The sequence below is a fragment of the Anopheles coluzzii genome, chromosome 2 (assembly GCF_943734685.1).
Source record: "Anopheles coluzzii chromosome 2, AcolN3, whole genome shotgun sequence".
NCBI classification, from domain to species: domain Eukaryota; kingdom Metazoa; phylum Arthropoda; class Insecta; order Diptera; family Culicidae; genus Anopheles; species Anopheles coluzzii.
Window position 1 is genome coordinate 69,766,165 of NC_064670.1, and position 25,826 is coordinate 69,791,990.

Below are 25,826 nucleotides of genomic sequence, written 5' to 3' on the forward strand. Positions count from 1 at the left end.
TATTATTTCTATAACTGTAGTTGTTGGATGTTGTTTGAGTTGTTATTGATTGATTAAAATTTGGACAAATTTGATAATTAATTAGGGTGTCTTTATGATGAAAATCCCTGTTGTTATTTCTGTTATAGTTATTTGATCCTTGGAAATGATGTATCTGTGCGATGTTCTGCCTAGATTCACATTCATTTACTGTTCTAGTCACTTCGTATTGTTATATATATATTGTTTCAAATTTTCCTGCTGTTAGGGCTGTTCTTGAGTCTATATTTGTAATTTTATCAATCAGAGTTTCCACTCCTTTTCTAACTGCCAATTCGTTTGCAACATCGGCTGGTATATTTTTTTGTATATATAACATTTTTAATTTTTCAGTAAGCTCTTCTATCTCATTGCATAGGATTTTCGTATTCTTTGTCTTTAGTGCTTTCATATCGGATATTATATTTCCTAGTTCTATCTTTTTCTCGCATCTTGATCTTATCTTCCACAATTTCTGCTACTGTTGATACATTTGAAATTATTCCTGATTCAGCTTTTCCTGTTAATCTGGTATAAATAAATTCAATTCCTGATCTACTGGAATCATTTTTTTGGCAAATTGTATCGATCTTATAAATGAGTTAAGTTGCTCGTTTGAGCCATTATACATGGGTATAAGAGCCAAAGCGTCTTCCAAATTGAACTGTGCCATTATTCGCGTTTTAATGTATTTCAATTCCGTTAAATTGTTTGAGATTATATAGTTTTGTGGCGTACCTCGCACGCAAGCTGCACCACACTATAGTTGCGCTAATACACCACACCTGCGTTACACCACACTTGCGTTACACCGCATGCAAGCAATCGGCTTAATTCGGTAATCGTACCGAACCGGATAACTGCACTACCGTGCATCGGAAATAAAATATAAACGCTCTCTTTCATTTTGACCGCTAAGCAAACCAGACGTGAGTAAAATCTTCCGCACATCCGAAGTAGCTTATGGTTGACACGCATAACCCTATAACTGGTGACCCCGAACGCGAAAACCGAAAAAGTTTAGTTTCGATCGCAAAAATTACAATCGTGTAATTTATCGCCGCGAGTGTTCGACCGCGTACTCTACTTCCGCGAAGTGCCATCGATTTTATACGGATCGAAAATATTCCGCGCGTGGCGTTAACAAGTTCAGTGTTTCGCTATATAAGAATCGCGAGTGTAAGGACAATGACCGACCCCGCACCAGCACCGGTGATGGTTGCGCCAGCGATGGCAGCCCAGCATTCGCCTGCACCGCTACAGCCAGCGCCTATTATCCGACAGCCGAAACTAGAAGAGGCAGAGATCGCGAGCTCATACGCCAAAATACGCTTTCCCGAATTCGACTCCGAAGATGTGGAAACATGGTTCGTTTGCTTAGAAGCGGCATTTTATGTTAACAACGTTGCTTCCGATAAGCACAAGTTTAACGCAGTGATCGTTGCACTCGGTACCCGCGCAAAGTTCTTTCACGCCGCCATTGCAAAATGCAACAAGTCGACCTTGGCTGATAGATACTCTACCATAAAAAAATCGGTCATCGATTTTTTTCTGCCGTCGGAAAACTAACGGCTTACAAGCTTACTCTCGGGCGTTTCGCTAGGCGACCGGAAACCGAGTATGCTGCTTTCCGAGATGCGCAGAATGGGAGGAGAAGGATGTTCCGATAGCATCCTATCTAACATTTGGTTACGCGCCTTGCCAACCACAGTTCGCTCCATTATTGCTGCAATGCCATCCGCATCACTTGATGATCAAGCCAGCGTAGCGGATAAAATCCTCGAAGCGCCTAGCAATGCCATTTGCACCGTGAATGAGATCGATACTCCTGCCGCAGCCTGCAGTTTAGAAGCCCGCATCGATGCACTCTCTCGCCGCCTAGATGAAGTCCTAACAGCTGATCGATATTCGTATGCAGATAGCAACACACACAGAAATTCTCGATCCAGACAGCGTCATCCGTCTAGCCAGCCATGGGGGCAACGAACTTCTAGCGCCATGCGATCACGCACACCATCACGCGCACCGCGCCGCTGGATCTGTTGGTTCCACTATCGCCATGGAAACAAGGCAGAGAAGTGTGAGAAGGAGCACTCTAACGATACAAACACTAAGTGTATTTTTTTCGACGAGCATCTGCCAGTTTACTCCCGAAAAAAGTAGTGCGTTTCTCTCTACACTCTCACACTTATCCTGACCGAGACACTCTCATCAACCCAGCCGAGACCGTGAGCACCAGCTACAACGCATCCTCATCGCAGCAGCGCAGCAGCAACAGCTTACCACTACAAGCAAGCCCCACGCTAAATACCACCAGCACCAGCATCAAGCTGAACCCCGGTAAGGCCGAAGTAATCGAGCGCATCTATGTGAACGACAGCAGAACCAACAACAGATTCCTGATCGACACCGGCGCCGAGATTTCCGTCATACCACCATCCGTCAAGGACAGAATGAACCCGATGCCAGCCAGAAAACTCTTCGCTGCAAACGGCAGCTCAATCGATATCAGAGGCAGGAAAAGTGAAATTTCCATCGATCGTTTGAAGGCCGCATTCATGATGAATGATGAGTCTCCGATCCAAAGCACCACCCCCGTTGATGAGGAAAACAATCTGCTCGCCAAAACGACCGACCCACTTGCGACTCGAACTGCCGTCCATCAGACGAGATATGGTAGGAAAATTTATCTTCCAGATAAATTTTAAATAAAGGGGGAAGTGATGTGGCGTACCTCGCACGCAAGCTGCACCACACTATAGTTGCGCTAATACACCACACCTGCGTTACACCACACTTGCGTTACACCGCATGCAAGCAATCGGCTTAATTCGGTAATCGTACCGAACCGGATAACTGCACTACCGTGCATCGGAAATAAAATATAAACGCTCTCTTTCATTTTGACCGCTAAGCAAACCAGACGTGAGTAAAATCATTCCGCACATCCGAAGTAGCTAATAGTTGACACGCATAACCCTATAGTTTAATTAAAAAAAATTATTTTGTTTGATTTGTGCTGGACATATAGGTTATAGAAAATGTTCTGTAGTGTTTGTATTTATCTTTTTTTAAACTTGATGCTCAAAAAAATCAGTATCGAAAATATAATTGTTTGTTACTTCTTTAATTATTTGCTGGGTATAATATTTTAATATGCTACCATTGATAGTAATAACTTGATTCTTTTGCGTTTCTTTGCGTTTGGGCATGTCTGTTGCAGCGCAAACTCTAATGTTTGGCTTGCCTTCGCATTTTTGTTCAAATTTGCTTTTGTCATTTTTGTGGATAATTATCTGTATCTAACATGCAAGGGGGATACATTCCTAACCTGTTTTTTATGCTGCTCTTGCCAATTTATACAGCCTCGTTAGTAATATTTCAAATTTACGATACCTTCTTTAAATACATAGCATGTATTTGTTGTTGTTGCTGTTGCTGATGCTACGATCGTTACCGGTGCTTGGTGTTTAATCGGTGCTAGGTACATACTCGGTGTTGGATGTGAAGTTCTGCGATGTCATCAGTCGTCGCTCGATGTTCTGTCGGAGTTGGGACACTTGTCCATTCTTGCGTGCCAATCCATATTGGGCAGTAGGCTCGGTTTGTCTTTTCGTCTTCCACGGTGGGAACGGTTGTTCCTTTCAATCACACTGACCACAGCTTGTTTTGCACTGCACTTTATCATTCCATATCACTTGCTCCAAGAATCGTATAGATTGCTATACTGTACTGTGCTAAACTTAGGTTGTTGTTAAAAGTTAGCATTTTTTTTTTCTATAGTTTCCCATTTCAAGGTTACTCTACTAGGTAAACCGATCGCATAAGCGTTAATACGTTTTTACACATTTAGGTAGGTTCTCACAACACTGTGTACGGTTAATGTTTGTTCATCAATTAAACATTCATTTCGCACTTACACTGCACTAAATGTTTTTATTTTTCATTCTGCACTGTACGGGACTTGCTTGTAGCTGTTCTTTCATCGTTATTGTTTTTGTTTATATATGGGTTACTTGCGGCAGCTGCGTTGATGAATGTTCCGTAATAAAAAAATGCACATTTGACACTTTTTTCACTTTCCGTCGAATGCCGGTTATGGTCACAATACTTTTGGTTCGTCACACGACACTTAAGCTTTACGTTACCGTTGTACGTATCACATTTTACTTGAAATAATTTTGCTTAAACTTCTGCCTATCGATTGCAGATTAAGGTCACGGTCGCCATGTAATATATTCGGATGATAGCTAAGGTCGCCATGTAATGTGATGATCGTACAACTGCACCTCCAGTACCGACGCGGTAGGTCAGTTTTTACTGACATGAGCCGAGGTGGATTAAAACTTCGTTCGAGCGGACTTTTCGACACTTGATCGTCCAGGCGATCATAGAAACCTTTAGGAGGTTTCCCTTACTGGAAACATTGGAGTTTAGAGGCCTTACCTTGGGTAGGGGGATATAACTAAACTCTTTAAATGAGAAGTCGATAGATGTAGGATGGGCATAGTCCTATCCTGACAGTCCGAACGAATCTGACCTGCCATGATCGGAGTTGGTTTTATTTATACTCAAAAGAAGTTAAGGGTTTCTCACATTTGGTTCCGGGTTGTATGTTTGAAAGTTATTGTTTTCACTCAGCTAGTTACGTTTGTCTTTTGTTGGCAAGAACGATGGTTCTTGTCACTAAGTTCCTGTTTTGGGTTTAATGCATATACTGTTCCTGCTTTGGGTTACATGCTGTTCCTGCTTATGTTGTGCGTTTCGGTTATTTTTGATATGTGTGTCACATCTGTTATTTGTTTGAATGTACGGCCTGAACTCTTCCGGTTGCGGTGCTATGGTATGATCTGATTTACTGAATGTGTTATAATGAATGTGTTACAATGGTGTGGTTTGGCTTTCCAAAGTGTGTTACAATGTGTTTATAGCTGATAGTGTGTATTACAATATGTTCTGTATAGCAGATATGCTACACCTTCAATGTCACTATCCATTCCTCTCCAAAAGAACAACTCCTTGATCCTTTTCTTCATTCTTCTTACCCATACATGTCCTCCTAAAGGGGCATCATGAAATTCTTGAAGCACGGTATTGACTTCGCTTCTTTCGATTTCAATCCTGCTCAGATCTGAGCTGTAATTTTTAAATTTGGTTTTAACTGTTTGTTTAATCTTATCTAGCTGTTCTTTTCTGCATTTCCTTGTCATTTAGATCCCCATCCCAATGTATTTTTAACAAATTTTCCCAGTGATCTTCTTGTTCGTCTTTCACTACATCTTCTTGTACATTATTCTCTTTTTTGTTATTTTGTGACCCTAATATTTGTTTACTTTGTTGGCGTGTAACTACGGCTACTGTCTTGTTTGCTTGTATTTCTTGTATTTCGTTCCGATTATGTTCTGGTAGCCTTGATAAAAAATCAGCGACTACATTTTCCTTTCCCTTTTTGTAGCGAATTTCGCATTCCACCCCTTGGAGTCGTAATCTTAACCTTGATAGTATCGGAGAGTTTTCTTTGAGCCTCCAAATCGATACTAATAGCCAAAAGTTCCCTTTCAATAGGATGGTACCGTTTTTCCGCTCCTACAAAGGATTTACTAGCATATGCAATTGGTCTGTCTATCGTTGTATCATTGGATAATACTGCTCCAAGAGCATAATCACTAACATCGGTTGTAATGACAAAGGTATCTTTATAATTTGGTCGTACCAGCAAAGGCTCTGAAACTAGAAATTGTTTTAATTTTTCAAATGCCTTTTCACAGTGCTCATCCCAAACGAAATTTTTATTTTTTTTTCAGTAGTTCGTGTAATGGTTTCCTGATTTCAGACACGCTAGGGATAAATTTACCATAAAAGTTAATTGTTCCCAAAAATGATCGTAATTCCTTTATACTTTTTGGTGTTGGCATATCTAATATAACTTTCACATTTCCTTGTGTTGGCTTAATTCCTTGTTCATTCATAGTATGGCCCAAATAATTAATTTTTGTATGAAGAAGTTTGCATTTTAATGGTTCAATTTTAAGATTGTATTGCATTAGTGCTTTAAGAACTTTAATTAAATTAAAATTATGCTCCTCTACCGTTTCGCCAAACACCACAATATCATCTAGATAGACAAACGCTTTGACATGCTGAATTGAGTATAGGACTGTGTTCATTAGTGTTTGGAATGTTGATGGGCTATTTTTGAGACCCATTGGCATTCGTAAAAATTCATAGTGTCCCTTAGACGTTGTAGTAGTAGTATTTATTTATACATAAACTTAATTTTCTTCACAATTCATTACATTGGTTCTGGTCGCTTAATTCCATTATTCGCACCTTAACTCAATACTAGCTATTTCCTTTCTTGTGCTATGCCTTTTTAAAATTATTATTATGGGATGATTATGGAGGATGATCCAACCTTTGGGAAAAATTGACAAAAAACCCTGGTACCTGTTTATTTTTGTATTATTTTTAATTTTCCTTCTTACGTAACTAACGAATTATTGTACGTTCTCAGGTATTTAAATATTCTCTAATTAATACTTATCCTAACTTATTTTATATACGTCTAAAGTAGTTCATTGTGTTTCCCTTAGTTTTAGTTGTCTGTCATTATATTTAGCCATAGTATTTTTTATGTATTCAAACAAACTTGGTAAATTTGCTAGTCTGTGTACATCTGTTGTTCTATGCCAAGGAGGTGAATTAAGGATCCGTTTTAGACATTTATTCTGAAATATTTGCACCTTTTTTATATGAGAATTAGCACAGTTTCCCCACACTGGGGATGCGTACACAATAATTGGTCTAATGATTGTTTTATAGAGTAAAAACTGGTTCTTTCTGCTAAGTTTTGATTTGCTGTTTATAAAACAGTACAATACTTTCATTGCTTTTTTTATTTGTTTTTGCTCAGTGTGGTATTTGAAGGTTAGCCTTTTATCAAGATTTATACCTAGGTACTTTACATTGTTGCTCCATGCAATTTCCAAGTTGTTTATTTTTAGGTTTGTATTAGGTTTTTTTCCTGGCACTTGTGAAACGGGTAAAGTAAATAGCCTCTGTTTTATTTTCATTTAGTTTTAGTTTCCATTTAGTGCAATAACCAACGTATTTTTTAATGCCATGACTTAAGTTTTGTAATATAGTCCTAGGGAAACGGGCTGAGGACGACATAGAAAAATCGTCAGCAAAAGCAAAACGTTTTGCTGATTTCATTGAGGGAATATCCGATATGAAAAGGTTGAACAAGCGAGGTGACAAAACGCTACCCTGTGGTAAACCGGTAGGGGGGGTGTATGGCTCTGAGTATGTTGATGACACTTGAATTATACACTTTCTGTTTAAGAGAAAGGATTCAATCAAGAGAATATCTTTGGGAGGAAATTTTAATTGAATAAGCTTATAAATTAGACCCTGGTGCCACACGGTGTTGTAGGCTTTTTCTAGATCGAGAAGTACTAATCCTGTTGATTTCTTTAGGCATCGTTGCACTTTAACTGTTTTGGTTAATCGGTTCAATTGATCTGTGGTTGAAAGACCTTTTTGGAATCCAAATTGATATGGTGGAATGATGTTATTGTTTTGAACATGTGTTAAGATGCGTTTACCTATAAGTTTTTCATAATTTTTTGATAAGCCGCTTAGTAAGCTTATTGGCCTATAGTTTGCTGGATTACTAGGATCTGTATGGGGTTTTTTAATTGGGACTATTTTTGCAGTTTTCCAGGCATTAGGAAAATAGTTTAATTTGTAGCAGCAATTAAATATAAATGATAGGTAGATAATTGCCTTCTTAGAAAGTTGTTTTAAACAGCGGTTGTTGATTTTATCACAACCGGTAGATTTTTTTGTTTTTAGTTTTTTGATCATGGTTTGAATTTGTTTGGGCTTGCAAAATAGAGTTGGGTCTGTATTTGGTACCAAGAGTTGCCGGGCTTTAAAAGCATGCACTGTTTGGTTCACTTGATTTTCTATTGAACTTTTTTGTGAATGGGTGATGTTATGCGCTTTTTCAAAATTTGTTTTGATAGCTTCACATTTTTCTTTGTCAGTTAAATATGCTTTATCATTGGATCTTAAGGGAGGGATAATTTTACAATCGGATTTCATTATTTTTACGAATTTCCAGAGTCTATCATTGTTTTTGCCTTTGTTCATTTTGGATAAATCACTCTGCCATGCAGTGTTGCGAGTTTTTTTATGTCGTTCTTGATTTCATTAGCTAAGGCGTTGTACCAAGATTTAAGATATAAACACCTTCTATTTCTCTGCCATTATTTTCTGATCAAGTTTCTTTGTTTAATTTTATTTAAAATTATGTCGGGAAGGATTATTTTATAGTGGTCAGGTGTTTTTAATGGGACCGATAAGTCATGTGCATTACTTATTAAGTTGGTAAAGTGTTCAATTAATAAATCAATTTGTGCATGATCTGTTATTATTTGCAAATTTGTATTAGTAACATGTAACTTACTATCAACGAATTTTCTAAACTCTTTCCAATTTGCGTGTTGGTAATCCGGAACGCTTTGATGATTACGGACATATATTGTTGATGTACTAACTTCAAAACCAACTGGAAGATGATCGGAGTCAAAATTCGTGATAGTTTGAAATGCAGAAAAATCATGGTGAATGTTTGTAATAGCAAGATCAAGGGTAGATGGTGAGCGCTTAGGATAATCATTATCACATTATCACACGGATAATAAGTTGGGCTCTGCGGATGATAAATTGAAAAATTGCCTTTTTGTACTTCTTCAAAAAGGGTTTTTCCCATCCTATTTGACTTTACACAATTCCACAGCTGGTGCCGCGCGTTAAAGTCTCCACAAATAATAAATTTTCCTGGAATATTGCATAGAGCTATAATGTCTCGTCTAAAACTATCGCAGTCTGAATTGGATCCAGGATTATAGACAGATACAACATTACATTTACCAGCTTGCGTTGATACACTAATACCAACAGCCCCCTTAGACGTTGAAAATGCAGTCTTTGCAGCGTTATTGTGTGCTATGGGAATTTGAAAAAAAAACCCGATTTCAAATCAATTGTTGAAAACAATTTACTGTTTCCAATATTGTCCATAATATCATCTATCTTCGGAATAGGGTATATAAATGGTTTTGTTATTAAATTTAACGCACGAAAGTCAACAACAATACGATATTTTCGTGCCCCTTCACTATCAGATTTCTTTGGTATGCACATCACGGGTGCATTCCATGGGCATTTGCTAGGGGTTATAATTTTTTGTTTCAGCATTTCCTCTATATGCTCTTCCATGATATTATTTAATAATGCAGGGAATCTGTACTGCCTTTTATAAATGGGGATGTTAGAGCTTGTTTCAATTTCATGCGTTGCCGCTTGGGTATATGTAAGTTTATCTCCCGGCAAGTAAAATATATCCTTATACTCAATGAAATTTTTTTTTAATCCGTTGCCATTGAACTATTGAACTATGATCGATATTGATTTGTTTCATTAATTCCCCAAATCGTTCTGAGCCCACCATTGGAGTGCTTTTGCTTGTTTCAATTAAATCACAATCTGTAAGTTGCTTCTCAATATTTGGGAGAAGTTCAAAATTATCTTGTGGTGTAGTATTATTATCTTCGATAACAGTATTTGTATTCTGTTCCCATTTTTGTTCTGTTTCCTCTATATTTTCACCTGATGGTTGCTTTAAATTTATTGTTCGAAAGTTTTCCCCAACATTACCAGTATATTTTATTAAAAATTCTGCCCCAATTATTCCAGGAACACCAAGTGTTCTTATAACATAAATTTTTTTTCGATACAACGATTTTCCATCGTATAAATTTATAAAAATTGAACCCACAGTGTTGGATAATGTTCCGTTAAAACTTGAAAACGTTACTTTATCCTGATAATCTATTGTAGAACACCCAAGCTCTTTTGCTAATTCCCAACTCAATGCATTCGAACATGCTCCCGAATCAATTAGATAATTAATCTTTTTTTCTTTTCATTTTCTGATAAAATTTTAACCATCAGTATACCTTCCTTAGTGAATGCTATATCTACTGATTCATAATTGTGTATGTATTCACTATTTGTTATCGGATCCCTTTCGATTGTTTGTGCTTCTTCTGCCCTAAGGTAGAACAAATCAGTTTTAACGATGGGAACACTAGAATTTTTATTTAGACCGACTAGTGTTCCGTGTTGTAGTTTTTTTTTTATTTGTACTGTTATATGATTGGAGTGGATTATATGTATTTCTAAAATGGTTGTATTGAGAAGGCCCTTGTGGATGATTGTTTTGTGTTGGAGTATATTGTGAATAATTGTTTTGTATTGGAATATGTTGTGCAGCATAGCTTCTATACGGTGTTGGAAATCTTTTTGGCCGTGAAAAATTGTTGGTGTTGTTAGTAATGTTAGGATTGTATGTAGTGCTGTTTTGTTGTGGTAGCCCAAAATGATTCGGGTCTGACAATTGAGTGCTATTAATATAATTATCGCAGCGTGTTCTACTATTATTCCGAAAATCTACATACTTCTAGTTTCTAGTAATACCGCGATTTTGGACATGTGGGATGGATGAGCTTCCGTTATCAACACTATTGTGGATTGAATTGGTGAAAAGAGCATTGTTTATGGTATCGTTTGTTTCGGAAATCATTGTACGATTTAATCATTCTTCTATTTTTCGGATGTGTTCTATTTGAACTACCTCTTCCTGGAGATATTCTAACAGCTCATTAAAATGTAAATGTTTGTTTGTTCTCGCGAGTGTTTGCAATTCTGGCTTCCTTAAACCGGTCAAAAAGTGAATTTTTAAATTTTTCATCGCGTATGAATCTTCCGTGTTATTTATGTCATTGTTGATGATTTGCTCTTTTAGTGTTAACACCCTTTCTTTGTATTCGGGGAAGGGTTCATTGACCCCTTGATGAAGCGTCTCAACTTGTTGAAAAATGGCTTCGATGTCAAATTTTTCTCCAAATTGTCTAATCAATTTCATCTTCACCTTTTCCCACGTATTTTCCAAACTACGATTAAAAAACCAGCTGCTTTTCCTTTTAACTTAAACATAACTGTACGAATCAAATCCTCTTTAGCCTCTCCTTCCGGAATCTGATTTGCAAAATATTCGATCTGATACAAAAAACCATCCAGATCTCTTGCATCTCCGTTAAATTCAGGAATGCAAAGCATTGCCTGTTTCATGGGAAACTCGTAAGCCATGCTATTATGCGTTCCGTTTATTGCTCTATCAAGTTCCGCGCTTTGATTAAGAAGCTCTGCTTTAAGTATTTGAAGGCGTTCTTTGAAGCTAAAATTTTTAGTTAAACACGCTTCACTAATTGTTGTTGAATTTAAATGATTTGCAGTCTGGGTGATACGAATATTTGTTATATTTTCGGTGTTAATTTGAACAGTTCTGTTCCTAAGAGCCAGAACTTTGTTGTTCATTACCTTATATGTTATACAGTATCGGACATTAAGATAGGACCCTTTTTTTCAATGCACCGTGCACTTGTTTTGCCACGTTACTTGTGTTTGTGTGTGTGTATGTGTGTATGTGTGTGTGTGTATGTGTGTGAGTGTGTGTGTGTGTGTGTGTATGTGTGTGTTTGTGCATGTGTGTGTGTAGTAGTAGAAAGAGAGTGTGCTTTTTAATGTGTATTAGCAAGTGCGCGGGTTTGTGTCTGAAAAACATAGCTTGCCATGATGTCATATTGCGTTGAAATTATTCTTATTATGTGTGTTATCATGTGAAACATTGTGCGTTTACACTTGGATAAAAACTAAAGTTTGCATCGACAGCAGCGCTTGTTCCTCGGACGAAAACGCAGGTGTGCTGTTTCATGAATGTGAATGCGACACCGGTGCGAAATGGACACGCGCACAATAGCAATGAACTCGGCATTCCCTCACAGGTGTTTCTCCAGTGCACGCCATTGAAAGGCCTTCGTGCATCTCTGCGTTGCACGTTGTGTGCGAATGGTAAACTTTGTGCGTGCATTGAGCTGGCGCGCAGTTATTCTTTTCAATGGGCGTTTTGTTTCATGAGCGCGGCAGTATTCTTTTCTCGATTTTGAAGGGAAGACGCTTACTCGCGTACTCGTTGATAGTTTTTATCCATGCGATGTTTTTGCTGCTCCAAAACGATGTAATTCATCGCGTATAGAAGTAGAACGCAGGCAGAGCACGGGATCAGCCGTGTCCAAGTTTTTAACCAGTGCGTTCTTGACGGTCCAAGCAAGCAATGTTAGTAACAATGGGTCGAGGTAAACGTTGTACCGATCATCAGCGCCATATGAAAAAGCGAATGGCTGCTGCTGGCATTAAGCGCAAAAGGATCGAGTTCGTAATGGAACGATCGCGCACTTTTGTGGCAAACGCGCTTCGGACAACCGAAACGTGCTTAGACAACTGAAACGCGTTTGGACAACCGAAACGCGCAAGTCAACCGGACGTCCTCAGAAGACCACGGCGAAAGAAGACCGTAACATTGTTAATACATCGAAAACACACTGATCGCGAGGGCGGTGGTCCTGCTTATCACACCAAAAACCTAACCCAAAACACAAAAAAACTACTTACAAATCTATCCGAAACGACCTACTTGTGAAACAAACACACACATCAATACACATTCAAACATACATCCACACACACACACACATGCACACACACATACACACACACACACACACACACACACAAACACACATACACACACATACACACACATACACACACACACAAGCACATACAAACCACACATAAACTTGACCCAACGGGTGCACGGTGCGTTAAAAAACCAATGCCCTATCTTTCTGTCCGATACTGTATGTACGAAAAAAATATGTGACTATGATTAATAAAAAAAATCACTAAATAAAGGTTTTTTTTCGGACACTATAACTTTTTCAAAATATTTTAATAACTATGCACTTTACTATTAGGCCACTAAATATATGTATATTAAAATTAATTCACTAGCTATAATTACCACTATGACGCTGGGTTTTCCCTGCGCCACTTATCACTAAAATATTTACCGTTACCAAATTACCCGGATTAAGAACACCAGCCAGAAATGACGTTATATGCGCTAAATTTTGCGCTATACCGCTGTCACCAGATGAAACGGTTAGAACTATTTATTAGAAATAAAATGCTAAATTTTATGCTCCCCAACACCAGAACTTTTATTTCAATTAACTACACTTCCGATCTAGCCAAGCACCGACACCAAAATCTCCTTCATCTTTTTACCGCCATCACCCGTTTGCTCCTTCGATCGTCAACCTTGTCCTCTCTCCATTCTCACGATGATCTTTCTCTCACTTCCTCTCCTATTTCAAGGTTCGTGTTCTTTAGCCACCTGTACGGATACGGCCGCCGTTATCAGCTGTCATCGACGGTCTATATCGTAGCGGCCAAGGTCTCTACACCAGAAAACTGCCTTACGCATAAGAAAACGTGGTCCACGAAATCGTATAAGAGCCGCTAGAGAACGACATAATAGAACCCTCGGTATCGGCATATAACAGTCCAATCGTGCTAGTTAAGAAAAAAGATGGCAAGTGGCGTATGGCTATTGACTATAGAGCGCTAAACCAGAAGACGGTAAAAGATCAATACCCACCACCGGAAATAGATAGATGCTTAAATACGTTAGAAGGCGCAAAAGTATTCATTAGTTTAGACCTGTATTCGGGTTATTATCAGGTTCCTGTAGCAGAATCTAGCAGGGAAAGGACGGCGTTCTTTACGCCTGATGGACATTTCCACTTCAAAAAAATGCCGTTTGGACTAGTAAATAGTGGAGCAGTGTTCCAACGTGCTATAGATAAGATGATCAAGGGCTTGAAGCAAAAAAATGTAGTAGCGTATGTGGACGACATATTAATAGGAGCTAAGACCGAGCAAGAGGCAATCAAGGTACTGGAAAATTTATTATAGGCAGTTAAAGAACACGGATTTACAATTAACCTGAAAAAGAGTAAATTTTTAATGTCAAAAGTGGAGTTTCTAGGAGTAGAGTTATCAAAAGACGGGGTTAAACCAGGAGAAGCTAAATGCCTAGCGGTTAAGGAATTTCCAACACCATGTGATAGCAAGGAGGTCCAACGATTCCTAGGCCTGGCGGGCTACTTCAGGAGATTTTTAGAGAAATTTAGTATAATTGCCAGACCAATACACAGTTTAACAAAAAAAGGTGTGGATTTCAAATGGGGGCGACAAGAAGAGGAAGCGTGTCAAGCGTTAAAGGCGAAGCTTACAGAAAGACACTTATTAGCGTTTTATAACAGGAACGCAGACATTGAGTTACATACAGACGAATCGAAGGAAGGTTTAGCTGGGATACTGTTAAGCAGAAGTGGGGTAAGATGGCGACCCATCAGTTTTTTCAGTCGGAAAACGACAGAGTCAGAGAGCAGTTACCACAGCTACGATTTGGAAATACTAGCAGTGGTAGCCAGTATAGAACGATTCCGACAATATCTGCTAGGCCGTCCATTTGTGGTAAAAACGGATTGTAGCGCTATTGCGTCCAGCAACAAAGCTCTTTATTTCGCGAAATAAAAGTTGAAACTTCAGTTTTCTTAATTCACTTTAACTGTATTAAAAAAATCACTGAACTTGCTTCTCTTGGCGCGATGGTAGAAAGAGGTCGATTTTCGTCTTCGTGCCCGTTTTAAAACTTCGCGCAAACCCTATTGCGGTCATTCCACTTAACTTGCGCAGGTTCATCCGTTGCACGCGAAGCTCCTTCGGGATGAACCATTCCTACTCTCTCTATTTTGCCCGTGTTTGCTTCGCCTGTGCTACCTGTCCCTCTCTCTTACTTCACCACAACGCAGCTGTCAAACTAGAACCGCTGTTGATAAACAACAAGCGCGGTTAAAGATACCTACACTAAACGCGAGATGAACCCTAGGATTGCAAGATGGTTCTTAAAAATGATATATGAATATGAATATGATTTTGTTATCGAGCATAGAGGTGGTAACAAAATGGCTCACGTAGATGCACTTAGCAGAGGAGCAGTAGAGCAAGAGAGAGAAGAGACCATAGTCGCAGAAAAAATATTAGCTATCGACATAGATACCGAAGACTTCTTAGCAACCATGCAGCAACAGGATGATAAACTAGCAGGAATATTGAAAACATTACAAAAACCTGCGACAACCAATGCTGAAAAACAGATACGACAATTATAATATAGAAGGGCATAGATTAATGCGGAAGGTAGCACGAGCGAATAAGTGGGTCGTACCAGTTAGGGTGCAATGGAGGATAGTGAGAGCATTTCATGACGAAATGGGTCATTTTGGAACCGATCGGGTTTTGGAAAGTTTACGGGAAAAGTTTTAGTTTCCTAAGATGAGAAAGTACGTAGAGGGATACATGGAAGCGTGTCCAAATTGCGCATACAATAAAAAAAAGACTGGACGGCCAGAAGGCTACATGCACCCGATACCTAAGGAACCGATACCATTCCATACGTTACACATAGACCATTTAGGGCCATTTGTAAAATCAGCAAGAGGGAACCAGTATATATTAGCCATGGTGTGCGGATTCTCAAAGTTTGTAATACTCAAAGCAGTAAGCTCGACCAAAACAGCACCGGTAATACGATTCTTAGAAGAGGTGTCAGCAATATTCGGAACACCAAGTAGAATTATTACGGACCGGGGCACAGCATTTACATCTAAAACGTTTGAGGAGTATTGTGAAGCAAATAATAGCCAAAACATTCGGGTAGCAGTAGGATCTCCACGAGCAAACGGGCAGGTAGAACGGTACAACAGAACTATACTGACGGCTCTCCGGTGCATGGTAGAAGAAGAAAATCGAAGATGGGATGAGAAATTATCGCAAATACAATGGGCGGTAAATAATAGCAGAAGCGCCACTACAAAACAGAGCCCAAGTAGCTTGGTGTTATCGTACCACCCCAGGGATATGCATCGTAATATCATAGCTTTAGTTCTCCACGACGAGGACGATAATAAAATACAAAACATAGAAGAGAGAAAACTTAAAGCCGTGGAGGAGATAGACAGAGAACAACAAAAGCAAAAAATAGGTTTCGACAAACGGCGAGGGGCACCCAGCAGGTACAATGTAGGTGATATGGTGTTGGTAGAGAGGGATATATTGGCCACGGGCGAGAGCCGTAAACTAGAGACACGATACAAAGGACCCTATTGGGTAGTGGCAGTGCTAGCTAACGACAGATATGTTATCGAGGACATACCAGGAGACAAAGGACATAACCAGTGCTGCAAAATGTCATAAGTATCACGAGATTTTCACCAACGAAAACAATGAACATATCCGTGGTAGCTTGATGCTCATTGCTGATACTCTATGAAAGTGCATCATGACATGCCGAACATGACATGCGAGTGCTTGAGTTAAACGCGATACTCTGACTGACAAGCTTAGCTTAATGCCGGCGCAAGTATAATCGTGATTTTTTTTCTGTGAACAGTGCTGCCAAATGCCACTGTTTCAGTCATCAACACTCATGATGTACACAACTGAGATGATCAGTGACTATACTCAAACAGTTGGAGAATCAATCACATGCTTGGTGACATTTAGTTTAGCACCCAACTTTTGGTCACTCACTTGGTCACGACATTGTTGTCGGCGATAATCACGACATTCTTGGAATATACTCGGCGCGTGGGCTCTAGCAACCAAATGAGCATGCTTTCTCCCTCTATCTGTTTTGACTACCTGTCGGGTCAAACAGAGCGAGAAAACATGCTCATTTTGTTTCTTCGAACCACTCGCACGCACCGCATATCTCCCGTGATAATCGCGATGATCACCGACTGAAAATGACGCGACCGAGTGACTGACCAAGAGTTGGTTGCACACAATGTCACCAAGCATGTGATGGTCGCACCAACTATTTGAGGCTTGCCTCTGATCATTACAGTAGAGCTTGTGACGATGAGATGATTTTGTTGCGGTCGGAATTTGTCATGACTATGTCAGTGACATTTTGCAAAACTGATCACAGCAAAAAAAGTCGTGACGTAGTGATTGGCGAAGCGATGGTCACAAACATGTCATGAGCATGTTTTGGTCACACCAACCGTTCTGAGTATCATCTCTGATTATCACAATTGAGTACGTGACGCTGATATAGATTTTGTTTCAGTCAGATTTTTTTGTGACATTGACAGTGACATTTTGCAGCACTGGACACAACTACCATTGCAGACCACGTATGCGGTGGATAGACTGAAAAAATGGAGAAGTGTTCAAGATTTAGAATTCGAGGGAAGTGTAGGACAGGAAAACGGCACAAAGAAGCATACGCGGAAGAAAAAGATAATAATAAATAAATAAAGTACCGTTACAATTGTTTGTGGCGTAAGGACTCTGACCTATCTACAGTTACCTTCTTATCATTTAAAGTGCTAATACCAGCATCGCTCCGTACTAAAGCACTGAATCCAGCAACTTGGCCAAGTGGCCTTCCGATCCAGGAATTTGTCGATCGAAAAAACTCCAAAGCTCTACCGAGTTTTGTTATGCCTTCACAAACAAATTACACACCTGTTACCGGTATGCCAATCATGGACGAACAACCTCCAGAATGCCTGAACACAACTTTGATCTACCCGGTACTAGAATTAAACAACCTAATGAATGTTGTGGTGTTAAATATTCCGCGACTCAGTGCTATGCACAACTACCATTTCATTTCGTTCCACATTCAACTGTATCGACGCACGCAGAGACCACTATTGTAAACTGTTGTGAGCTAACCTGGACCGGATGGATTGCTACTAGTAACTCACCGTTGGCGCGTGAGTGATCATCGGTTGATGTGTGCGTGCAATCCATCCGGGTCATCGTTTGCGCGGTCAACGGGGTCGACCGGCGAACACGCCGGCACTTGGCAACTGGCAATATAGGATAGCGCACGGAACGGGAACGGCGGGAAACAGTCTTAGTTTATTTTACGTTAGAACGTCTTTTATGTTAATACAGTTTTATGTTCGTTTATGTTACAAACGCGTGTACCTCTCTGAGTAATAATAGCATAGAAAGAAAGGAACATAACAGTGGCGACGAGGAGTAAAAAAAAAACAGAAAAAGGCTTGTGATTAGTTGTGTGCGAATTTAGTGCTGTTCATAAAAAAAAATTACGCGACCGCGAGCAAAGCGTAGAAGGATGAACACCGGCGAAAATGGTGCACCGGACTTCTCTATGGAAGTGGACCAGAGAAGAGCATCTCTGCTGCGTGCGAGTGCGTTTGCCCCGTCGCAGCATCTTTTGCCGCCCACCAGCGAAGGGCAAGCGTCGATGGTGCAACCGCCATCGCAGAATGCAGCTTCGCAGCCATCGCCAGCCGCAGTTCCAGCGCCCACCACCGATTCGGCGATGATGATGCAGATGATGCAGCTAATGCAACAGCAGATGCAGCAGCTGCAGAAACAGATAGAGCAGCAGCAGCAGCTCATTTCGCGTATGCTGCAACAGCCACAGTCACTATCACAGCCGAGCCAGACTGTTCCCTCACAGGCCGTTGCCCCCGGCAATCCCGAACTCATCATGGAAGCGTTGTCGGGCAGCATCATGGAATTCCGCTATGAGGCGGAGTCGGATATCACCTTTGCTACGTGGTTTGCCCGATATGAGGATCTTTTCGCGCAAGATGCCTCTCGTCTTGATGATGCAGCGAAAGTGCGCTTGCTGGTACGCAAGCTGGGCCCTGCAGAATACGCGCGCTACGCCAGCTTCATACTGCCAAGTGTCCCTCGTGATGTGCCGTTTGATGAAACGGTTAAGAAGCTGACCGCTCTATTTCTCTCTAACCCTCGTGAGCAAGCGATATAAATGCTTGCAGCTGATTAAATCACGCAATGAAGACCTGTTGTCGTTTGTCTGCCGCGTTAACCGCTCTTGTGTTAATTTTCAGCTGTCGGCGATGAGCGAAGAGCAGTTCAAGTGCTTGATACTGGTGTGCGGCTTGAAGGACGATGCCGATGCAGACGTGAGGACGAGATTGCTCTCCCACATCGAGGAGAGAGCCGATGTCACGTTGGAGCAACTCTCCGCTGAGTGTGAGCGAATCTCCAGTCTAAAGGTGGACAGCGCCATGATCGCTACTCAGGCGGAGGAGAAAGTCCTAGCGATACACAGTGCAAGTAGAAGTAAAGTGCAGCAACAGAAACAACAAACACAGGTGCGTAGATTTCAGCAAGGGCAGCAGAATCAGCAGCCGAAGAATTTCGAGGGAACAAGCAAGCCGCCCAGATCTTGTTGGTTGTGTGGCGATCCACACTGGGCCAGGGAGTGCCCGTATGCCCTACACAAGTGTTGTGATTGCGGAAGAACGGGCCACCGCGAAGGATTTTGTAACCAGCGGAAGAAGTGGTGGCCAAAGAAGAGAAAGTTCAACAAGTGGAACAAAAATACACCGGTGGACACACGTACAGTTACCGTGAATGTACACAGCGTGCGCCATGCAAGAAAATTTGTTAATGTTTTGATCAATCGCTACAGGGTTCGCCTACAGCTAGACACCGGCTCCGATATAACTGTCATTGGACGAAAAATTTGGCAGCAGCTTGATGAGCCAACATTGAGACCGGTAGAAGTCCATGCGAGAACAGCGTCTGGTTCTCACCTTCAGCTGGATGGTGAATTCTGTGCTCAGGTAACGATTGGGGACATAGCGAGGGTTGCCGTAATACGGGTAATAGCTTCTGATTTGCAGCTTCTGGGAGCCGATTTAATAGAGCTATTTGAGCTTGGTTCTGTACCGATGGATCATTTCTGTAATAGAATCGAAGCTGAATCTGGAAAATGGGAGAGCCGATTCCCCGAGGTGTTTAGCGGCACTGGACTGTGCACCAAGGCAAACATCCAGATAAAGCTAAAAGAAAATCACCGTTCGGTGTTTTGCCCGAAGCGCCCTGTGGCATATGCGATGCAAGCAACGGTGGATAAAGAGCTCGATCGCTTGCAAGGCTTAGGTATGATTACCCCAGTCAACTATTCGGACTGGGCAGCCCCAATCGTAGTGGTGCGGAAGAAAAATGGCAGAAAAAGAATATGCGGAGATTATTCGACTGGCCTGAACGCTGCTCTCCAGTCATATGAGTATCCACTCCCACTGCCAGACGATATATTTGCAAGATTGGCACAATGCAAATTTTTCAGCAAGACAGATTTGTCCGATGCATTTCTGCAAGTCGAGATAAACGAGCAATATCATCCTCTTCTAACTATTAACACGCATCGCGGATTGTATCACTATAATCGTTTACCGCCAGGCATAAAGATCGCCCCAGCCGCGTTTCAACAACTAATCGATGCAATGCTCGCTGGATTGAAATGTACTTCTGGGTACATGGATGATGTAGTTGTTGGCGGAAGAACAGAACGCGAGCATGATGAGAACCTCCTCAATCTTTTCCGTCGTATAAAGTACTACGGATTTACAATCCGTGCGGAAAAATGCTCATTTAAAATGATGCAGATTGAGTACCTGGGCTTTGTGATCGATAGACAGGGTCTTAGGCCAAACCCAGCGAAGGTCGACGTTATACGCAAAATGCCAGCACCAACAAACGTGAGCGAAGTTCGGTCCTTTTTAGGAGCCGTGAACTATTATGGTCGGTTTCGTAGTACAGTCGTCAACTCGTACGATTTAACAAAATGCCCGTCATGGGTTCAATCCCCAAATAGACCGTGCCGCCATACGTAGGACTGACTATCCTGCTATGGGGGGAATCAATTAGTCATTGAAAGCCAAGCCCACAAGTGGGTAGAGGCAGGCCTTGACCGACATCGGTTGTTGAGCCAAAGAAGAAAGAAAGAAGAAAAAAGAACTATTATGGTAAATTCCTACCGAAGATGCGAGAGCTCCGATACCCGCTGGATGAACTACTGAAGAACGACAGAAATTTTGTATGGACGCACAAGTGTGAGCAATCTTTCAAAAGGTTTAAGGAGCTGTTATCGTCTGATTTGCTGCTCACGCATTACGACCCAAATGCGGAAATAGTTGTGTCTGCAGATGCTTCGTCGATAGGTCTAGGCGCGACGATTAGCCATCGTTTTATGGATGGCTCCCTGAAAGTCGTGCAGCATGCATCGAGAGCCCTCACGAAGGCCGAAGCCAACTACAGTCAGATCGACCGCGAAGGATTGACCATTATCTTTGCTGTGAAGAAATTTCACAAGATGCTGTTTGGGCGCCATTTTCGACTACAGACCGACCATCGACCTTTGCTACGGATTTTTGGGTCTAGCAAAGGTATTCCGGTGTACACAGCCAACAGATTGCAGCGATTTGCATTGCAGTTGCAAATGTACGATTTCAGCATCGAGTATGTGCAGACCGAGAAGTTTGGCAATGCGGACGTGCTTTCGAGACTGATTAATGAGCACGCAAAACCGGATCCGGAATACATTATCGCAAGCGCTGAGTTGGAAGATGACGTAAGATACGTAGCATTAAATTCTATTAATATATTTCCACTCAATTTTAGTGACGTTGCGAAGGCTACGGCATCCGATCCGGTGCTGCAACAAGTTTACAAGTACATCATGGATGGGTGGCCCCAAAACATCACCTACGCTACAGAATTGGCTTGCTTCTACCACAGAGGCGAGGCCCTCACCACGGTCCGAGGTTGCATTCTGTTCGGGGAAAGGGTGGTAATCCCAACCAAACTTCAGCAGCGATGCCTAAAACAGCTGCATAAAGGGCACCCAGGAATCCAGAGGATGAAATCCATAGCTCGGAGTTATATCTATTGGCCGTCAATAGACGGAGATGTAGTAGACTATGTTAAAACATGCCATGCTTGCGCGATAGCGTCAAAGTCCTCGCCACGCGAGATACCGATGTCCTGGCCGAGGACAAAGAAGCCGTGGCAGCGCATTCACATCGATTTCGCCGGGCCGATCGAAGGTGATTACTTTTTGATAGCGGTAGATGCGCACACGAAGTGGCCAGAAGTGGTAAAAATGCGAACAACAACAACCAGAGCAACCATCGCAGTACTAAGAAGCATTTTCGCGAGATTCGGATACCCAGAAACACTGGTCAGCGATAATGGGCCGCAATTCGTCAGTGCTGAATTTTCAGCGTATTGCAGCAGTCGTGGTATTCAGCACATCACAACGGCGCCATTTCATCCCCAGTCAAACGGGCAGGCCGAGCGCTTCGTAGACACTTTCAAGAGGTCAACAAGGAAGATTGAGGAAGGCGGAGCAACTCGTGAGGAAGCTCTTGACATATTTTTAGAAACCTACCGTACGACTCCCAATCCGGCGCTAGAGAATAAACAATCGCCAGCGGAAGGTATGCTTGGGCGAAAAGTTCGAACGGCTCTGGAACTGCTAAAACCTCCTCTTGCGGCACGAGATGAACCGGCAGTTTTAGTTCATAAACGTTTTCAGCGTGGTGACCGCGTTTATGCAAAGCTGTTTGTGCGGAACTCGTGGAAATGGGTGTCTGCACGAGTAAAACGGGAGCTGGGCAGCGTAATGTACGAAGTGGAGACGGGTGATTTTCGGGTACATCGTCGACACGTAAACCAGCTACGTAGGCGTGATTCACTTAGCGTGTGTGAATCAAGCAATGATTCTGAAGAGCCAAGTCGTTTACCGCTAGACATTTTAATGGGCAGAGCAACAGCGGAAACGGTTGTTACACCAACGTAGCAGCAAAGCAACACATCCCCTGCACAGCCGTCCCTGAGTCCAGTCCCTTTGGCAGTCCAAAGACGTCAGCAGCCGATACGATCGCCACGCCGATCTTCTAGAGATAGAAGGCTCCCGCGTCGGTTCGAAGGGTATCGTCTTTATTAAACAGGGGGAGATGTTGTGAGCTAACCTGGACCGGATGGATTGCTACTAGTAACTCACCGTTGGCGCGTGAGTGATCATCGGTTGATGTGTGCGTGCAATCCATCCGGGTCATCGTTTGCGCGGTCAACGGGGTCGACCGGCGAACACGCCGGCACTTGGCAACTGGCAATATAGGATAGCGCACGGAACGGGAACGGCGGGAAACAGTCTTAGTTTATTTTACGTTAGAACGTCTTTTATGTTAATACAGTTTTATGTTCGTTTATGTTACAAACGCGTGTACCTCTCTGAGTAATAATAGCATAGAAAGAAAGGAACATAACATAAACAATGGTCAAACACTAAACCCGCATAATAAGGACCACCATATATTACCAAAACACAACTATATTACCACATTCAACTGTATCGACACGCGCAGAGACCACTATTGTAAACAATGGTCAAACACTAAACCCGCATAATAAGGACCTTACCATATATTACCGAAACGTTCATGGACTACGCACTAAACTTGAGGATGTTTACATTGCTTCTAGTGAGCTTGATCATGATATAATTGTTCTCACAGAAACATGGCTTGAATACTATCGCAGCAGGTAATCTGTGACAAATACGCTATCTATAGAAGCGATAGAAATGCTAATAATAGTGTCAGACAGATTGGTGGTGGTGTCCTGATCGCTGTTTCCAAACGTCTCAAATGCCTTCCTGTGCACACCAATATAACGTGTATTGAACACTGCTGGGTTAAAATCCTATTGCCTTCAAGTTAAATATTTGTCAATTATGACTGCTTTCGACGATGCTCTTGATAGTGTGAGTGCTTCTATGAACGACAACGATACGATTTGTCTATTGGGTGACTTCAACCAACCAATGATCGCCTGGCGTGCTGTCGATAGGCACTATGAAACCGCGTCATCTGTGCCTGGCCAAAATCGCTTTTTGGATTTGATAAATTATCATTGCTTAAAACAAATTAGTGGCATAGTAAATGATCTAGGAAGACAATTGGATCTTGTGTTCGTCTCAAATGAGCTTGAAAATAGCGTGCCTATGCACTCAGTCTATGTCTCCCATGTTGCGATTGTTCCGGTTGCTGACCACCATCCACCATTGGAAATCACGCTCCAGTATTCCCACACTAGTTCAGACGATAATTCCGGCATAGTCTTGCCTTGTGCTGTATCTGCTTATAATTTTGCCAGAGCTGATTTTGTTAGCATAATGCAAGCGTTGAGGGACACTGATTGGAATAGACTTCAAAACATGGAGGTAGAAGCTGCTTCTGAATACTTATCGTCAGCAGTGTCAAACAGCATTCAACAATTCGTACCTAAACAAATATTTACAAATTCACAACCATGGTGCACTAGATACCTTAAAAGGTTAGAAAGAATGCGTCGTTCTGCGTATCGTATATTCAGTCGTACACGCAATGAAGCCGATAGATGTTGCAGTCCGCCGAGACTGCAGCCTCTTCGCACACTCGATGCTTTCCGGGAACTGACAGCATTCGATGTGTAGCGAATATAGTCGTCTTTTTCTCTCTCTCTCTCGTGATCCATTACGATCGGGGATCCTGCGATGTAACGAACACTCGGGATTTTATCTGCACCAGCAATAGACGTGGCTAGCGCGCGCGGCACCGTATTCCTTTTCCTTTTATCATTTGATCGTTTTTATATATATGTTTGTTAAAATAAAGTATAAGTCAACAACAACATAAAAGTGGCGACGAGTTTAAGTGGAAACGGTCAACGACAAGTAGGGAAACGCCGCAGAATGTCCAGCCCAGAAGAGACGCCGATCATCGAGGAGCAACGTCGTCTCTCACAAAATGGGGTCCTGAACACAGGGTTCATTCACCCCCAGCCACCGCAGCACACGCCATCGGATTCATCGACGCTGCAGCAAACGCTGCAGCTTTTACAAAAGCAATTGGCCCAACAGCAGCAGCAAATGGCACAGCAACAGCAACTGTTATCGCAGCTCGTGCAACAACAACAGCAGCAGCAGCCACCGACCCCCGATCTGCAATTTGTGCCAAAACCGAGCAACCCGGAGTTGATACTGGAAGCCCTCGCCGGTAATATTAGTGAGTTCCGGTACGATCCAGAAGCGGGAGTAACCTTCGAATCATGGTACACGCGGTATGTAGATTTGTTTCGTGAGGATGCTTCTCGCTTGGATGACGCCGCCAAGGTTCGACTCCTGGGACGTAAGCTTGGAACCGCTGAACACGCCCGGTTTAGTAATTTTATTTTGCCGCGTGCACCGCGAGATTTCAGCTTCAACGAAATGGTGGAAAAGCTTACCGTCCTGTTCGGCAAAATGGAGTCGGTGTTAAGCAAACGCTTCAAGTGTCTTAATATTACCAAAACGCGCACCGAGGATCTGCTAGCATTTACCTGTCGAGTTAATAAAGCGTGCGTCGATGCAGAATTTTCTTCGATGACGGAGGAAGATTTTAAGTGCCTCATCCTCGTATGCGGATTAAAGGACGAAAGCGTACAGGACATAAGAATGAAACTGTTAGCCGCCATTGAAGACAGGAAGAATGCCACCCTAGAGCAGCTAGCAGCAGATTGTCAACGTTTAGTGCGTGTAAAAGCTGATAGCGCTATGATCGCTACGGACACTAGTGAGCGAGTACAGGCAGTGCAAGCCAGAAACAACCGCCAGTGGCAACGAAACACCAACAACGAGCGCTACCCCAAACCAGCACCCCGAAACGAAGCCTCCAAACCCCGCACCCCGTGCTGGCTTTGTGGTGCCCTGCATTGGACCCGTGACTGCACCTACAGAACCAACAAGTGCCGGGATTGTGGACGTACAGGACATCGAGAGGGTTTCTGCAACTCGTCACAACGGCGCAGAGGACGACCGCGATTCGATCATCGCCGTGCAGTGTCATCGCGAGTAGTACGTGTCAACGTGTGCAGCGTGCAGC

The 25,826-nt window shown here is 42.1% G+C and overlaps 2 protein-coding genes across 3 annotated transcripts in view; both read left to right on the top strand.

Moving 5' to 3' along the window:
- The window catches only part of LOC120948642 (uncharacterized protein K02A2.6), a 112,409-nt gene extending 88,740 nt beyond the window's left edge, over positions 1-23,669 (top strand). Inside the window, exon 2 of one of the 2 annotated variants that reach the window (XM_049605567.1) lies at positions 13,369-20,896. In XM_049605567.1, coding sequence (XP_049461524.1) covers positions 18,215-18,880 — 666 coding nt within the window. In that variant the 5' untranslated portion in view covers positions 13,369-18,214 and the 3' untranslated portion in view covers positions 18,881-20,896. Of the gene's footprint in view, positions 1-13,368 lie in introns of both variants that reach the window. The other variant, XM_049605565.1, reaches the window with a different exon arrangement.
- A 989-nt stretch (positions 23,670-24,658) lies between these two features.
- Positions 24,659-25,799, top strand: LOC125908342 (uncharacterized). Its single transcript, XM_049611050.1, has 2 exons — positions 24,659-25,517; positions 25,681-25,799. Exons 1-2 carry the CDS (start codon positions 24,659-24,661, stop codon positions 25,797-25,799), a joined length of 978 nt encoding a protein of 325 aa, XP_049467007.1.
- Positions 25,800-25,826: the final 27 nt, after the last annotated feature.

What these genes read in the sequence shown, in the direction of transcription:
- LOC125908342 (XM_049611050.1), top strand. Translation starts at nt 24,659, where the DNA reads ATGTCCAGCCCAGAAGAGACGCCGATCATCGAGGAGCAACGTCGTCTC. An exon ending in TATGATCGCTACGGACACTA is followed by an intron (nt 25,518 to 25,680) that starts GTGAGCGAGTAC and finishes CTGCACCTACAG; the next exon opens with AACCAACAAGTGCCGGGATT.